The sequence below is a fragment of the Neoarius graeffei genome, chromosome 5, assembly GCF_027579695.1.
Source record: "Neoarius graeffei isolate fNeoGra1 chromosome 5, fNeoGra1.pri, whole genome shotgun sequence".
NCBI lineage: Eukaryota > Metazoa > Chordata > Actinopteri > Siluriformes > Ariidae > Neoarius > Neoarius graeffei.
Window position 1 is genome coordinate 76,305,354 of NC_083573.1, and position 18,777 is coordinate 76,324,130.

Here is an 18,777-nt window from a genome sequence, read left to right on the forward strand (position 1 = left end):
GATTTCATGGAATAACTGTTAAATGTAAGATTATAAGGTAAATTTTAAAAAAAAAATCATGAAATATATATTTTGATGGTCTCTTAAAGTTGAGACAGCTACAAGCTAAATTTGAGAAGTATGTTATTGATGGGTAAACCCAGTTTTGGCAAAATCATTTTTACTTTCTGTTTACCAGAATTTAGCCACAGTGATGTATCTAACAGGTTTTCCCAAACCACCACACCTGCAGAATCCTGATTGGATCGGTAAATGACCTTCATGCCAGTAGGGTTGTCCGTTCCCCCCCCTCCCCCCCCATTTTACCCAACCTGTCCTTGTTACCTCCAGTTTCAGTGATTGGAGTTGTTTGTAAGTATGAATATATTATTCACCATACACATGCTGTTTTATATAGGCCAACGCTGGAATTCTAACTTTTCTGGTTTCCAGTTTATTCTTAATGAATCACCATATGTTCCTGTAATGCAGACTGCTGTCAGATCTCTTTTCAGGCATTTCGTCAGCACGGGTTTGTCCCAATCACTTCAGTATCTAGAAATTCAGACAAACTGCACTTGTTTCAGGAGTCTCAACATGTACTGTATAGCGCCATGTGTTTACTTTGTTGTGTGTTCTTTAGTGTAATCTCGTTCCCACATCTGCTCTTTTTCCTGCACTGAGTAGTTCGAGCTCTGTGATCCTTCCTACCCACTCTGTCGCTGTGCCTATTTATAGCTGGAACCGTACTTTAATTTCTGTGCGTCTTCATTAAAGCCGAGAGGGTTCAGAAAAGCTCTTGCATGTGTCTGTTTTTCCATGATTTATTGCTGTGTAAAATTGCCTTTAAGTCTCCGGAGGCAGTATGAAGGTACTGTAGTACTAGGGCTGCTCAGCAGTTAGAGCTGTTGCCTTACAGCAAGCAGGTTCTGGGTTCAAATCAGTCGGTTGTCCAGGATCTTTCTGTGCTGAGTTTTCATGTTCTCATCATGCCTGTGTGGGTTTCCTCCCACAGTTCAAAGACTTGCAGATTAGATCAAGTAAGCTACTCTGAACTGTCCATAGGATGAGTGTGAATGGTTGTCTGTCTCTGTGTTAGCCCTGCGGTAGACTGGTGACTCTCTCCCAATGTCAGCTGGGATTGGTTCCAGCTCACGTGCAACCTGCAATGGATAAACAGTATAGATAATGAAAGTTACTATAGTATCATAAAGGTTTGTAGCATGTAGGGCTGACGGCAAACAATCGATTAGTCGTTGGTCGACCAAAAAATTATTAGCCGACCAAAATTCCATTGGTCGCAGGGAAAAAAGCCGCGTCTTGTCGAAGGGCTTTTAATTTGACGGGCATGATAAAGGAAGTCGTGACACTAATTTACTGTTGATTTTTTTTTAACACGGGCAGACAGCATGTCTGGAAGGAGCTCTAAAATATGGGATCATTTCGAAAAGAACAAAGATGACCCAAAGAGGGTTACGTGCAGAATTTGCAAAAAAACATTCGCCTTTCATTCTTCCACGACGAACATGCTTTACCACCTCAACCATGTAAGTAGCCTACTAGCCTAGCTAGCCTACCCCTTGCAACCTGAAGTTTGATTGCAATACGTAGGCCTACTGGTTACTGGCTACTGGTAAAGCTAAATTATCCAGCTCACTGTTTTACAATCTCTCTCCTCTCTATTTTGTTTTATTTTATTACAATCATCTTTCATGAACAATGTGTGTGTGGCACGTGTTTTAAATAAATATTCATCAGAATGTTCAGAGTCCGTCAGTCTTTCTGATTATTTTTGTGACACATTCAAACATTTTGTTAGTTACACATACCTGTACATCCCCTATTTCAGGCAATCGGACAACATAACCATTTTAAAATGCCTGCATGGCTGAAAATTGCATGAAGTTTACCCCCGCCGTTAGTGGTAAATGCGCATAGATACGGCAGCCCGGCATTACAGGTAAAGCCTCACAGATGTGTATCTCGGTAAAAATGGGCAGGTTTTTTTTTTTTGGGGGGGGGGGCGATTAGTCGATTAGTCGGAGTGAATGCACGACCACTGGTCGACCAAGAAAATCCTTGGTCGGGGACAGCCCTAGTAGCATGTATGTAATTTTTATATTTATGTGCAATTTCTTCTACCCACCAAGTGAAATCACAATTGTAGAAAATTCTAAAGGAAAGATGAGTGAGATCATCGCAATGTTGCCAATAACGGTTGTTTTGAGGTATGTTTGAAATGATTGTCTAGAGCACTTTAATATAAAGAGATTTTATATCACAGCCTGTATGTTTCAGACACACACTTGTCCAGTATCCGAATTTTCCTGAAAATAGAATCAAGTTTTCAACAGAGATGAAAGACTTTATGGTCATTTCAGCGACATGTTCTTCAGGGTGATCTTGTTTATCCTCTTCCCTTCTGAGTTGATGATAAATTATTTAAAAGTATCCTGACACCATTTCTCCATTCTGTTTGGATTCTCTTTAAGGCCTGCAGCATATTGTGTCTTTAAGCGCTGAGGATTGATTTGTGATGCTATAACCTACTAATAGATTCCAGCCACATCCATTCAGACGCAGTGTGAAAATGAACTTCATCTCTCACTGAGCTGCGTGTTCCTGTGCAAGTAGTCATGTCGTCCTTTGGGCTTTTCCTTCTGAATGAGGGCTCACATTTTACACATGCTGGCAGAATTGATCGGTTGTTATAGCAACAGGCTGTGGTACATGGCTGCCCACGCGCTCGGACATCTCGTGCTGCCGCTACTCCTGCTCTGTACTTCTCTATCTCTCACACAGACACACTCGCTCTGAAAACACAGCCTGCTCTTGTTCACATCTGCTCGAAAATTAGGACCCCTGAGCTCAAAAATGCTTTAAATGGTTAACTCCCATTCTGATTTAAATAGGGTTTATATAGTGTTTATCATTCAACTAGCATTTCTGTTTAAAACTAAAACGCAAGACTGATAAATTATGAAGTGTTCTTTAATAATTAAAAAAAAAGTTAGTGGTATAAGAGGAATAAAACACATTGGGAAGTGTTACTGCTGAGCTTGAAAGAGGCGAGAATAACTCTGCTTCATATCAGGCTGTATTACACCACCTCATCACTGATTGCTTTTCTATAACGGCACATCCTGTTGTGTTTTTATATCTTGCATGTTTAATAATAATTTTCAAATTCAGGAAAGTGTATTTAAACATGGAAAAATAAGAAGTGCAGCTTTTGGCTGATTAACATGATGTTAAATCTGCATGGAAAATTACTGCAGAATAATAAGTGGGTCATTGAGGCTGAGGTCTCTGAGCAGTGCTTGACTTTTTATATGAGCATATTTTAGCTGTAAATGCAACCCTGAATCAGAAAAAGTCGGGACCGTATGTTGAAATTAAAGTTAATAACAATTATTTTTATATAATCTTTGATGTGCATTGCAATTGAATAATGTGCTGTTGTATTGTTTACATTTTACCTCATGAATTTTTGTCTAATTTGTTTAAACTTTTTTTTTTTCTCCCAATTTTGATTCTTGCAGCAGAGTTTAAAAAAAAAAAAAAAGTTGAGACGGTAAAGCATTTCCCACTTTGTAAGGTTGCCAGTCCTTCTCAAAACACTTTAAAAGATGTTTATGGACCAAAGACGCCAAGTGATGAAATGTTTCTGATGTTATTTTGTCCCATTCTTCCTGCAAATAGGTCTTAAGGTGTGGAAAAGTATGAGATCGTTGCGGTCATATTTTTCATTTCAAAATTCACCACACGTTCTCTATTGGGGACAGGCACCTTCTTCTTCTTCCGCAGCCATGCCTTTGTAATGTGTGCAGAATGTGGATTTGCATTGTCTTGTTGAAATCTCCCTGGAAAACATGTCTTGAAGGCAGCATATGTTGCTCCAAAATCTCTGTACTTTTCTGCAGTAATTCTGCCATCACAGAAGTGTAGGTTACCTTTGCCAAGGGCACAGACACAACGACAGACCCTGGCTTTTGGACTTGTTGCTGATCACAGTCTGGATGGTCATTTTCATCTTTGGTCCGGAGCACACATCGTCCATTTCTTACAAAAAAAGACCTGGAATACTGATTTGTCTGACCACAATACACATTTCCACTGTGTGACGGTCCATCCCAGATGCCTCTGAGCCCAGAGAAGGCAAGGGTGCTTCTGGACACGGTTAACATAAAGCTTCCTTTGTGCACAGTTAAGGGTCGTTTCCCCCCCCCCCCCCCCCCCCCCCTTAGATGGCATTTGTGGATGTAACTCTGTATTGTAGTGCTTGACAAAGGTTGGCCAAAGTAACCCTGAGCCCATGTAGCTATATCAGCTATAGATGAATGATGGTTCTTGATGCAGTGCCATCTGAGGGCTCGGAGATCACAGGTGTTCAGCTTAGGCTTTTGCCCTTTATGCACCAAAATTCCTCCAGATTCTTTGAATTATTTAATGATCTGTACCATAGAGGGTGAAATATTCAAATTCCTTCCTATCTGTCTTTGTGGGACATTATTTTTTTTCAATATTTTAAATTTTCTCCCACGTTTGTTGACAAACTGGAGATCAGCCCTTCTTTGCTCCTCAAAGACAAGGCCTTTCCTGGATACTGATTCTGTACCAAATCATGATTTATAATCACCTGTTTCAAATTACATCATTACCTCGCCTGCTATGGAGTAAGCAGGGCGAGGTATTGTTTTCAGTCAGGTTTTGTTTAATGATATTACGGGAAAACGGTTGGATCATTCTTCATAAAACTTTCAGGATAGATGGGCATTGGTCTCCAATAGAACCTCCAACATTTTGAGTCATCTGGTCAAGGTCACCAAAAAGGTCAAAATTGTTGTGGTTACTGTCTCATATAGAGGCGCTAGCCACTAGATCATCGTGCTATAAGAGTGTAACCATCGCACACTGGGCATGCATATACACGTGCTCCTATTAAAATGGCCAGCGAGTGCGTACAATTTGGTTCACCATTGGAAATAAATGGACAAGACTAAAGAAATCGCTTTTAGACATGTTTATGCTTATTACAGAGGGAAAGTGCGTTCCACTGAGCTCTAGCACCGGGCCATTTCCGGGAAATAAGAGTTTGGGTCATGGTGACCGCATATGGATGTCAGCCTCAGTTCGGAAGTTTCAGTTTCGAAAACCGTAAGAGTAGAATAATATAATGTACAGACACTTGGTATATTTTACTACTTCTGTGAGTTTTAAATTGTTCATTTTTTGGATTAATATGCTTCATTTTTGTGGCTCCTGCCTCAAATAATATACAGTGTCATGCAAAAGTATTCATCCCCCTTGGTGTCTGGCCTGTTTTGTTGCATTACAAGCTGGAATTAAAATGGATTTGGGTGGGGATTAGCACCATTTAATTTACATAACATGCCTACCACTTTTTAAGGTGAAAATTGTTTTTATTGTGACAAACAATAATAATTAAGATGAAAAAAAACAGAAATCTGGAGTGTGCATAGGTATCTCTCTCCTCCCTTATATTTTATATACATCACTCTCTCTCACAGAGACACACACACTATACAATATATTTGTAGAGCCACCTTTTGCTGCAACAATTACAGCTGCAAGTCTCTTGGGGTATGTCTCTATTAGCTTGGCACATCTAGCCATTGGGATTTTTGCCCATTCCTAAAGGCAAAGCTCCTCCAACTCCTTCAAGTTAGATGGGTTGTGTTGGTGTACAGCAATCTTCAAGTTATGCCACAGATTCTCAATTGAACTGAGGTCTGGGCTTTGACGAGGCCATTCCAAGATATTTAAATGTTTCCCTTTAAACCACTCCAGTGTAGCTTTAGCAGTATGTTTAGGGTCATTGTCCTGCTGGACCGTGAACCTTCGTCCCAGTCTCAAACCTCTGGCTGACTCAAATAGGTTTTCCTCCAGAATTGCCCTGTATTTAGTGCCATCCATCTTTCCTTCAGTCCTGACCAGCTTTCCTGTCCCTGCAGATGAAAAATATCCCCACAGCATGATGCTGCCACCACCATGTTTCACTGTAGGAATGGTGTTCTCAGGGTGATGGGTTTGCACTACACATGGCATTTCCCACGATGGCCAAAAAGATAAATTTTAGTCCTATTTGGCCAGAGAATCTTCTTCCATGTGTTTGGGGAGTCTGCCACATGTTGGGCAAACTCCAAACGTGTCTTCTTAAGCAATGACGTTTTTCTGGCCACTCTTCCATAAAGCCCCGCTCTGTGGAGTGTACGGCTTAAAGTGGTCCTATGGACAGATACTCCCATCTCCACTGTGGATCTTTGCAGCTCCTTCAGTGTTATCGTTGATGTCTTTTGAGGCATCTCTGATTAATGCCCTCCTTGCCTGGTCTGAGTTTTGTTGGGTGGTGTTCTCGTCAGGTTTGTAGTGGTGCCATATTCTTTCCATTTTGCTATAATGGATTTAATGGTGCTCCCTGGGATAGTCAAAGTTTGGGATTTTTTATTTATTTTTTTATAACCCAACCCTGATCCATACTTCACAACTTTTTGTCCCTGACCTGTTTGGATGCTCCTTGGTTCTCATGTTGCTTGCTTAGTAGTGTTGCAGAGTCAGGGTCCTTCCAGAACAGGTTGATTTTTTTTCATACAGACATCATGTGACACTTTGATTATACGCAGGTGGATCTTAATCATGTAATTATGTGACATGAAGTGAATTGGTTGGAGCAGCTCTTATTTAGGGGTTTCATACGAAAGGGGGTGAATACCTATGCACACTCCAGATTTCTGTTTTCTCATCTTAATTATTGTTTGTCACAGTAAAACAACAATTTTCACCTTAAAAGTGGTAGACATGTTGTGTAAATCAAATGGTGCCAACCCTCCAAAGATCCATTTTAATTCCAGCTTGTAATGCGACAAAACAGGACAAACACCGGGGGGGGGGGGATGGATACTTTTGCAAGACACTATGCTGTATTTACTGTATGGACAGTGGTATCAGAATTTTATTTATAAGCAGCAGCCACATGTACCCATAGGGTCCTTTTTTTTGGGGGGGGGGGGCGATATCTTCCTTCATATTCATAAGTGCTACCGGGCGAGGGTTGTTTTGCCTGGCAACACTTTCTTTTTTTTTTTTTTTTTAAACTTCATTACTAGCCCTGAACTGCCCCCTTCCTAGCTTTTTTTGGAATGTGTTGCAGGATTGATGTTTATTACAAATGACATGAAGTTGACCAGACAAAACATGAAATCCCATGGGTTTGTACTGGGTGTAATGAAATACAAGTCAAAGTAAATTGTAGTTTATTTTAATTTATTCATTTTATTTATTTGCACATTCTGTACCATTCCAACTTTTTCTGATTTGGGGTTGTAGTTCCTCTCTAGGCCCCATTTTTCACATTTTCTGTTTTTTTTCTTTATTGCAGGGAAGTCCTCTTTGACAATACAGTTTGTGGAAGGCCAGTTTGTGGACTCGTACGACCCAACTATAGAAAACAGTAAGTGCATTTCAATTAATCTAGCAGACTGAGATGGAGTCCGAGGACAGAGAGAGGCCCTGTCAAGTAACTGCTCTCTGCTTCATTTTGTGTGTGAGTGTGCTATTATATAAGTAGAATTGGCCGATTAGATCTCCTTTCTCTCCTTCAGCTGTACGATGTGATTGTGTGTGAGTCTGTACAGGAACTTTGGCGAGGCACCAGATTTGTGTTCTCCGTTCCTCAGTGAAGGCTGCAGTGTGGATGTGATGGCAGTGTAATGCTCGACTCTGTCAGAATCAGCACTTCTACTCTTCATTAGGGAGCAGAGGGGAGCTGGCTGCTTGCATGCAGTTCAGCAGTGGTACAGCCTGCCAAAGCACTGACACCTCGGCTTTTAAGAGGCATCTCGTATCTACATATGGCACAGGCATCGTCTTTTCACTGGCATTTTCATCCAGCATAGAACAACTGTAACATACCAGACAGTGAAACTGAGCGCTTGTTGTGTTGAGATACTTGATACAATAGTGTAGTTTGTGTAGGCTTCCTCCAGAAAGGAAAAATTTGAGTGTGAACATCAGGCCATATTTAGCCACGCGTGTGTGCATGTGTTTATTTTACCACTCTATGAAATCCTTCGCAGAGTGGTAAAAATCCAGTGTGCTGTAAGTAAATCTTCCTCAGGGGCTTTTTGTTCATTCTTTCTCAGAATCTGTCTCTAATAACGATGTTGGCATGAAGCTTTGGATCAGTATCAGCTTTGATTTTACGTTTTTCACTTATCAGCTTCCCTTATGTGTTTTATTTATTTTTATTTTTTTTAAAATAACGTTGCTGTCATGCTGACTGACTCCTGGATCTTGCATGTCAATACAGGGCACAAATTCTCTTCAGACTAATGCTTAGAGTCAGAACATCACACATGGTGTTATCGGTTACGAAGGGGATGTTCGTTTCTGATCAGTATCAGGTGTTGGCCAATACTCTGAGCCTTGGTATTTTAACGAAACAAAAATGGAAAAACGCACACTGGGATTGGAGGCCGTGCACCCAGTATAGATTTGTGGAAAATCAACCCTTGATACAGAGCCTGCCTTGATGGGTAAATTTGTGAACTGTATGTGTTTGCACATGCACACAAACCCACAAAGGTACCTCCATTTGGAAATGTATAAATGGGTGACAAATTAAAGGAAAGAAAAACTAAAGTGTATTACTAAGGTGTTGGACTGCTACTATCCACCAGACCAGCTTCAATAGAACAGTTTCTGGAAATCTCCCGGAGGAATAGACATCATTCTTCTGAAAGTTATCCCCTTTGGTGACAATTTGCTGATGGCAATAGTGCTGTTTAAGCAGCGGCCATACCGGGCATTCATCAAATCAAACTAACAAAAAGGCCCATGGAATTAGCAGAACTCTCTCTTGCCTGTGAATAGCAGTAGTACTACTGAATTGTGAGCTCGTGTATGTAGAAGAGAGCAGATTATCCTTTCCTCCAAGTGTATGACGCCTAGGCATGTAATGATTCAGCCAGTTCGTAATTTGATTTGATTAGTGATCTTGGGTTCATGATTCAGTTTTTCCCATGATATTTTTGAAAAAATAAATTTTATTACCAAAAAAATGTCATTTTATTTAAAATTTTTTATGAAGGTAAATATTTTTGTTAAATTAAAAAAACATCCTTTTCATAATCAACAGTAATTTATCCACATTGGCGTTGGAGTAAAATATAACCGATTTAACTAAAATGTTCCTTTTATTAAAAATGAAAATTAAAAAAAAAAATTATGAACATTTTACTACCGACTATTTTCTTCTCTTTAGCTTTCAGCAGTCGATAAAGAGCTTGGAGTTCATGTTAAGTCTAATTGTACAGCAGCTGTCTCCCATTTTATGTCTGTTTGTGCATTTTAACAGCATTAGCACCGTTCCTTCCACCTGTGAAGTCGCATGTATTCCTGCTTTTCTAATACAATTACAGCTAGGGCGGCACGGTGGTGTAGTGGTTAGCGCTGTCGCCTCACAGCAAGAAGGTCCTGGGTTCGAGCCCTGGGGCCGGCGAGGGCCTTTCTGTGTGGAGTTTGCATGTTCTCCCTGTGTCCGCGTGGGTTTCCTCCGGGTGCTCCGGTTTCCCCACAGTCCAAAGACATGCAGGTTAGGTTAACTGGTGACTCTAAATTGACCGTAGGTGTGAATGTGAGTGTGAATGGTTGTCTGTGTCTCTGTGTCAGTCCTGTGATGACCTGGCGACTTGTCCAGGGTGTACCCCGCCTTTCGCCCGTACTCAGCTGGGATAGGCTCCAGCTTGCCTGCGACCCTGTAGGACAGGATAAAGCGGCTAGAGATAATGAGATGAGATGAATTACAGCTAGGAAAACCTAAGAAATCTCACAGACTGATGATCATTATTTGTTTTGATTTAATCAATTCGAATAATCATAAATTTGTATTGCAGTTTGTCACATGATGCATGGTGTCTAATGACGCTGGTTATTGCTGGATGTTGGCTGGTTTCACAAATCTGAGTTAGCCTTTTCCCTCCCTGCATGGTAGCTGATGTATGATGGGTGAGAGCTGGCCAGGGCGTAGGAATTGGCAGATGATCCAGTTGTGGGGGGGGGGATAAAAACAAGATAATTTTGATTTTGTGTCTCCTTTTTCCAAGTTGGATTTGTACTGAATTCAATTTTGATTAATTCCCACAAATTCACCAATCTTCAAGGTGTGAACCTTGAGTGTAGGGCTGGGATCATGTCTGTCTTTTTAACATTTTGTATAATGATCCAACTAGCGGGGCGGCACGGTGGTGTAGTGGTTAGCGCTGTCGCCTCACACCAAGAAGGTCCGGGTTCGAGCCCAGTGGCCAGCGAGGGCCTTTCTGTGCGGAGTTTGCATGTTCTCCCCGTGTCCGCGTGGGTTTCCTCCGGGTGCTCCGGTTTCCCCCACAGTCCAAAGACATGCAGGTTAGGTTAACTGGTGACTCTAAATTGACCGTAGGTGTGAATGTGAGTGTGAATAGTTGTCTGTGTCTATGTGTCAGCCCTGTGATGACCTGGCGACTTGTCCAGGGTGTACCCCGCCTTTCGCCCGTAGTCAGCTGGGATAGGCTCCAGCTTGCCTGCGACCCTGTAGAACAGGATAAAGCTGCTAGAGATGAGATGAGATCAAACTAGCTAGCTGTACTTGGCAATCTGCAAAGAGTGATATGTCTCTTATCACTCTCAAACAACAAACTAACAGGCGAAATTTAACTAGCTGTTCAAAATCTGTGGGTGTTCAGTTGGGTTTAGTCAAGTCACAGTGAAGGTAGTAGCATGTAAACAGTACATCAGTAAATGAGTAATAAGTCTCAGATATGAAAGTTATTTTTTGCCATGTGTATTGTTGGGATTTTAAATCTGTGTAGAAAATTAGACAGTGGTGTGTAGCATGTCCCAGTTTAATTTGATTGGTCTCTTTGTGTCAGCGTGCAGGCTGCAGTTAGAGTAGCGAGGTTCAGCTCAGAGAGTCTCCGAAGCACAGAGGACAAGGAAATCTCTGCTACAAACTGTGTTGCACACGAACAGCTTAATGAAACCTGGGCTTTTGCCTCCGGAGTCTGAACATTTAAATTCCTTTGTTCGTGTTCAGCTCAGTTGTATAATCTGTGATGGCGATTCTAATGTAGAGAACAGCCTGAGAAAAAGCCTGTTGTAGTTGTGTTAAAGGAGCAATTTGTAATCTTTAGAGCCATTTGCTGCCTGTAAAGCAAATGCAGTTGCATTAACGAGTCTTCCACAGAATCAATCTCTGTTGAAACTACATATGCTTTGTGAATTGCTTTTTAAGGAAACGGGGGAGAGCTGAGCTGCTCTGTTTTTACCTAGGAGGTGGAGCTTATTTCTGGGCCAGAAATCTCAACAAGCCTGAACTGAAATGAAGAAACCAGCTAGATTCATTGCACTGCGAGATCACATACTTCTACTCTAATTAGTAATCATTTCAGGTCTAGAAAATGACCCCCACCCCCCTACTTTCCTCCCCCAAATTCCCAGTCTTGTAAAAGACCACTCTCATGTTCCATGTTCAAACATAAGTGACTCAAATGACCCGATAATTATCCAGATGTGTTACACTAGGTGCATGGCTGTACACAGGGTTTTAGAAATATTGAGGCCCAAAAACTGAGCTTGCTGCGGGGTTCAGGGGCATGCAGCCTATGCTTTTTAAGACATTTGGACGGCAAAAATTGGATAAGAATAGCTCTAAAACCGTGGCAGTGGCATAAATGATCTGTCAAGCAGTAATGCATGAGAATCAGGTTAAATATTGCAATGAATTATCCACACTATCATCTGGAAATGGAAAAGAGGCTAAATTATGGTTATTTTTGAGCCACTTAAGGATTCTTTGAACCTCGGTGCCAGCGCGCAAACCAGCCCACGTTTTCACCAGTTTTGAGCAGCGCCATTATAATCAAGGATGCGTCATGAATGTAGGGCGTTGTACAAAGGAAGTAAACCATAGTAGCAAGATGCTGGAGCGTATTGATGACCTATGAGCTTTTGTTTTGTTATTCCAGATAGTTTTCATGCCTTTTTTTTTTTTTTTTCTGAAGATGTATTCTTTTCCATTGCATTCTCCATTGCTGCACTTTGCTTCCTATCCAAACCAATGACATGCCCACTGACGTAGTCACAGTTCATGCTGGAAAAACCAGTGATATTTTGGTTCTTGCTGTGAACCAAGTTTATAGGTTCCAAACCAATTTATTTTTGGTTGAAATACTCTGGAGTGGGTTTCCCAAAAGCATTGCAGCACAAAGAGCATTGTTAAATGGTAGAGCGAGCAGCACAATGAATACTTGCTCTCTTAGTTAAGACACTCTTGGCGTTAAGAGGCTTTTGGGAAACCCACCGCTGAACGATTTCAAAAATTTGGTGTGTGAACCAGAACCGAATCCTTTCCCTGTTGATGGAAAAGGGTATCTCTCGCTTCTCCTTCAGTATTGTTCTGCTTGTGTGGTCTCTGTCGTTTCCCTTTGCGTCTCCTGTGCTCTTCTTCTCTGCCTTCCTTTTCTAATTTCTCTCTGCTTTCCATAACCTCTTGTCTCTCTGTCGTCAACATTACAGTGTGTGTGTGTGTGTCCCCGTTTACTCTTTTGTTCTCTTTCTTTCTGTATTCACTACCTGTCCTTAGTGACTCCTCACTTGTCTCTCCAGCCAAAGTGTATTATAAATATTTTGCTCAATTTATTTAATCTTTTTTGTGTTTTGAGTTTGCATCATTTGGGATTTGAATTATAGAAATGTATCTCACAGTACATAAGTATGCATAATGTATATTTATCCAAATAATACTATATAAGGTTTGTGTTCCACTGTAACTAGCAAAGAACATTATATCTCTGTTACTTTGGGGTTTTTTTTTGTTGTTGTTGAACAGCACTGCGATATAATGCTAATCCTATCCTGGCCCAGTGGGTGGTACCTGCTCTTTCTCTCCCTTCTCCTTTTCTCTCCATCTCCTCATCTTGTTGGCTCATCTGGCAATAAGGCCGATGAGCTATTGCCGTGGCGTCTTTTGTCCACAATTCAGTTAAGTCATGTCTCCTCCGTTAATTCTCCATGGATTTCCATTTGAATTGTTTTATTTGAAAGAACTCCTCACTCTGCACAAAACCTGGTCATTGTTTTGTCAGATTTTTTGCTAACGAGTTAGTAATTTGGCCAAATGAATGAATTTTCCAGGCCTCTCACTAGAATTGTATCTCATTTCTCATACAATTCCAGTTCTGATTGATGTTTTGGGTAGATCTTCCCATGAAGAGTAAAACTTGGTCGTTTGTTTCCTGTTGCAATCAATTGGTTTCTGACTTTGTTCATTTTCAGTTAAATTGTATCTCCTCCCTCAGTTCTCAGTGGATTTCAGTTCTGATTGTTTTATTTGAAAGAACTAGACCTTCTGCACAAAACTTGGTCATTGTATTGTCAATTTTTTTGCGAGCGAATTAGTAATTAGGTCAACTTCGCACGTTTTCTTTTGACTAGAATAGTATCGCCTCTCATTTATCATGTGACTTCGGTTCTGATCGATGTTTTGGGTAGATCTTCCCGTGGGAAACAAAATGTAGTCCTTTTGTTGATTTTCCTGCTGTAAACAATTTCACATTTCAGTTCTGTTTGTTTTGGGAGTCATGGTTGTTTGGATGGCAGGCCCAGATGAGCTGCTACGTCCTTGACATTCTAGTCCTGTATCTCTTTCCTTCCCAAAGCGGAGTTGTGATTGTTGGAGACTTTTTTTTTTTTTTCATTTTTGTCTGTGTCGGTGAAGAAAGTAAACACAAGGTCAATTGATATGTACATGCAAATGTTACTAGCCTCTGTTACGATAATCTTGCAATTAAAATAAAAGCGTATAGGGGTACCTCATTTTAACATGCATGTCAGCAAAGGGTTGAATTGGGGAGGCATTTCAGTTTTCATTGAAAGTTTAATAGTTTTACATTGGATGGTTGGAATTCATGTTAGCTAGTTTGTTAATTCAAGTGAAACTAACTCGCCAGCATCATGATGGACGGATACTGTTTAATATAACATAACATGACTGCACAGGAGCTATTTGTTTGATATCTGGAGATGAATGGAATTGAAGTACAAGCAGTCCACTAGTAAAATTCTCTAGTTGCCGGTGTCATGCTTTGGCAGATTCAGGTGCCTGTTTGGTTTGTTGACCTAATCCTAGAACTACCAGGTTGAATAAAGGTTTTAGATTGATCTTGTTACTTTCACACCACCCACGGTAAAGTAATGACGTATCGTGATCGGATGAGCGTTTGTTATCCTGGCTTTGTACAATATCTTTGCAGCACCAAAGAGGAGTTATTTTTAGGCACTGCGGAAATAATACCAAGGTTTGGACCTCCGTGACCTCGGTGGCGGGTATGGCCATGACTAAGTGTGGTGTTGGAGTGGCTGAAATGACTCCAGCATATAAAAGGCACTTGAGTAATTTTTACAAGTGCTTTAAAGATTCTTTATCCAACAATGTCCCAAGAAACACTCCTGAAGACCCTTCTGCCAAATATTGACCACCTTTGGGCAAGACTTGGCATGTCTAAAACATTGTCCATTAGAAACAGTTTCTGAAGAACCTGAAATTAATTTTGATGTCTAGATTACTTCAGGTCTCTGGTGAAATTGTGTACGAGTTCTTGTTTTGTTTAATCCTTCATCAGGGTACAATCACTTTTGCCCACCGTGCACTCCTGTAGACGGGGGAAACTATTTACAGATAATTAACGTGTACATCGAATCTTAGGTGGACTAAAGATTCCCAGCCCTAATGTTTGACTGGTGCTCTTTTAGAAAACATTGGATGGAAACGTACCTACGGCGGAGCAGTTAATTATCCTTTAGCTTGACGTGATTATCTTTCCCATGCCCCCAAGCCCCCATGAAACACTCTCCCTGTTCATTCCACGCTTGTTTGGAAGACAGAGTGACTTTATTATTGCTGAGGAATGACCTCCTCCTCTCCTTGCTTGGTGATTTTACTTGCTTGTTTGACTTTGGAAGAGGAGAAGGAGGAGGGTGGCAAGAGAGGTGCTTTGCTCTCAATGCGTCTGAATGCTTGAGTAATAGTGCTAGGTGTGCCGGCTCCGCGCTGAGCTATTTTCTTTCTCGGCTCGGCTGCTCCTCTTGTCCTCGGGGATCTTCCACGTCCTCAAATTGCTGTGCGAGACTGTGTCTTAGATTTTTAGCCCCATGAGAGGCCGGCCACACAGCTTCAGGCTGCAGCGAGGCACTGCACTCTTGCCAATGTGTTAATTGTGTAGCACTGCTTACAAAGGTCTCAATGTCCGTGTGCATCAGTGCCAATCTTGTATTTGGTGCAGTCACACACCCACTTCTGTAATGGCATCATCTTCGATTTAAGATTCGACGTCTTAAAAAATTAGTATCACTGTCAATCTCTGCCACCGATTCAGTTTTTGTGACAGCTACATCGATGAAGTATGTTTGGGTGTCATTTACAGAGAGCTTATGAAGGAAGTGAACATTTTTGAAAAGCTGCTGGTCTGATTGTTCTCTGCCCCTCCCAGTTTGTCCTTGTATTAATTCTCTCTGAAGTAGAAGCTGAGGTCTGCAGCATGTACAAATCTCTCATTCACTCACCTACTTTTTTTCTGCTCCCTCTCACAATGTCTTTTTTTCTCTCCCTCTCCTCTGCAGCGTTTACTAAAATGATCACAGTCAATGGCCAAGAGTACCATCTGCAGCTGGTCGACACAGCAGGGCAGGTAGAGCACATGCGCACACCTTTTTTTATATATTTCATTTTATATTACACACACCCACATGCGCACAATTAGGTGTGGGTTGAGCTGTAATTTGAAGTAGCACAAGTGAGTGAGGATGCACGAGGTCGCACTCTTTATTAGTAAGCTCTGCAATCTGTAACTGGTCAAAAGTGCACACTGTGACTTTTACATTCATAGTGAATGCTTGAGCTGATCACTTCTGATCTGATACACAGCTTAATTTAAAACCAGGATTTTATTATTGTTGTATTATTTGTTTGCCCATTCTGACACCTTTTCAAAGTAAGTTTTCTCTGATTGAGTGATGCCACCTTGCACACGGGTCCATTTTACTCTTTTTGAATGCACTGCAAAATGATTAGCAACATCCCAATATCTTTGATTTTCTTACTGAAAGCGCGCACACATCTTGTAGCGTGGGCCGGTCAGTAATGCAGGGGGTAGCCAGTGACGGAGCTGGGAAAAGAAATGGCATGATGTATACAAGGTCTGTGCATATGCAGTGCACTGCAGAGAGGGAGGACAGGTGTCCGACTCTTGTCCTCCATCTTGTACAATGTGGTGGTGTTTTTTTCCCAACCACATCTTCATCTGGGCTTTTGCTTCTTAAACCTTTTGCATTAGTAAGATACAGTGTATGACTTGGACAAAATTCTGTTTAAAAACTGTTTAATACAGTATTGAGTTATAAAATGGTATAACCTCATGTTAGAACTTTACAAATCCTGTGGTCAGCTTTATATGATGGCTTGTTCCTGTCTTTTTATGATTTTTTTCCCCCCCTCCTCTTCCCTTCCACAGGATGAGTACTCTATTTTCCCTCAGACTTATTCCATAGACATCAATGGTTACATTTTGGTGTATTCCGTTACGTCAAATAAAAGGTAGGTTGACCTGTTATTGCTTTTTGTGTTTTATTAAGTGCTGTATGCAATTAAAAGTGGACAAGCCAGTGAAACTGGAGATGTGAAATGCAGGCCCTGTACTTGAGTTACTTTCTTTTGACTAATTAGTATTTTCTTTTGACAGTAGTGTTCTTTCCATTACATTACGTTACTGGTATTTAGCAGACACTCTTATCCAGAGTGACGTACAATAGACCCAGAGCAGCCTGGGGAGCAGTTTGGGGTGAAGTGCCTTGCTCAGGGGCACTTCCACCATTCCTGCTGGTCCAGGGAATCGAACTGGTGACCTTTTGGGCCCAAAGCTGTTTCTCTAATCCTTAGGCTATGGCTTCCCCCAGTTTCATTTTAACCAGCGTATTACTGGACAGTTATATGGGTAGCCAAATCATTGGTTCATGGGATTGACAGATTCTGTGTCTCAGCTGTTAGGTTTTTTATTTATTGTTGTCTGGAAGGTAAGGAGGAAGAAGGTTCAGTAGGCTGTTGATATGTCACCAGTATCTTTTTTTTTTTTTTCTTCACTCTTCAGGCAGCCAGAAAAAAAAGCTTTCTTTTGCAAAAGAAAACTTTCATTTGATATCTATTTAAACATACCCACTCCAGTTGCTGCATACATTTCTATTTTATGTATTTTCCATATTTTACTGGTTAATCTCTTGCATGAGTACTAGACAATCTTTTCAGAACCGGAAACTAACAAACTCAAGTAAAATCCTATAGAGTGCAGTGAACAAGCTTTTATGACACTCATGCTGGCATAAAACCATCATCTTGTATTCCTTTAGTTTGTCAATTGCTGCTTTTCCCCTGATTAATTTGGCTTCCAGGTAGTTAAAGCATGATCTCCCATCACACATTAGAGCTTTGACTTTGTCCAGTGGGCTAGCTAATGTATATTTGATTTGTCCACCTCTGGACTATTCAAGAAGCTGTTGCGGGAAGAAGGGCATGGATAGTCTTAAGATTAAGTAGAAGCGTTGACGTGTACTGCTGCACAGGGGTGTGTGTGTGTGTGTCTCGCTCTGCTCTTGTATCTTTCACCCTCTCCTGTAATAGAGAATCAAACTTTTCTCAAGACTGATTTAATCAAACCACTTAGCGAAGCCCTAGCAGCAGCATGAATAGCTTTTTCACTCTGACTCTTTCTTTCAGGCTCTCTAGTACTGACTTCCTCGAATCTAGCTCCAAAGCCCAATGATTTAATTAAAAAAAAACAAAAACACCAGCCCTAAAATGGGTTCGGATTGGTCCCAGTAGCAATTACTGTAGATTCTGTCATCAGCAGATGAAGTTAATCATGTCACTTCCTGCTGGGCTTCTCATGTAGTGGATATTTGCGGTGTTGGATGGTCATCCTTTCAGTTATGTATGATAATCTCTAGAGTGGATAATATGCTTCACTCCTTGGTGTTCTGGTAAATCTTTTGAAAGTCATTCATATAGCCGGTTTGGTGAAATTTTGACGTTATGAAGCTATGAATTAAGTTTCTGGATGGAATTATAGATTGCATTTCAGCAATATCATAAAAATAGGAAAGCAATGGAAAGCTGCTTTAAACTTCTAATTCTCTAGTGCTGAAAAGCTGCTTCCTCTTACAGATGTTTGATGACTCCAAGTCTGTGGTATGACTGCATTCCACGTAAAACTGTCACATAACCCAGTCACATCGTCCCCTGGGCTTTATGGTGAAGTCAGAATTTTCTCCAGAGAAATGTTTATAGAACCTTGTTAAGCGAAGATGAACCCTATTAAAGAATCAAAACTTCAAACTAAATCGAGATCTCGGTGGAATTATTTTAATGAGCGTTCATTGCTTGGGATTGCAGATCATTTTTCCAGTATAAATTTTGCCTTTTACTACACATGTGGCACGAGCGACTTCCAGTAAAATCGTGCGCTCCGATTGGTTCATTGGCAGGCAGTGTTTTCCCATAATGCCCATGGGGCGATTTATAAGCTCTCTTTCCAAGGTGCCGGCTTTCGATGTTGCAAAAAAAGATTAATTGGAAATAAAAACGGAATCAAAAACGGCTGAAGGACAAACGAGTCGCCGAGTTGTTATTCAAGAAATGAGCAACGAAGAGCATTCAGAAACCACGAACAGAAATTCAGTTTTGAAACTGCTAGCCAT

At 40.9% G+C, this 18,777-nt stretch overlaps 1 protein-coding gene across 1 annotated transcript in view; it reads left to right on the top strand.

Moving 5' to 3' along the window:
- rheb (Ras homolog, mTORC1 binding) overlaps positions 1 to 18,777 on the top strand; it is a 51,857-nt gene that overhangs the window by 19,094 nt on the left and 13,986 nt on the right. The window contains exons 2-4 of the mRNA XM_060922418.1: positions 7,379 to 7,450; positions 15,652 to 15,719; positions 16,542 to 16,624. Of these exons, the coding sequence (XP_060778401.1) occupies positions 7,379 to 7,450; positions 15,652 to 15,719; positions 16,542 to 16,624 (223 nt within the window). The remainder of the gene's footprint in view (positions 1 to 7,378; positions 7,451 to 15,651; positions 15,720 to 16,541; positions 16,625 to 18,777) is intronic.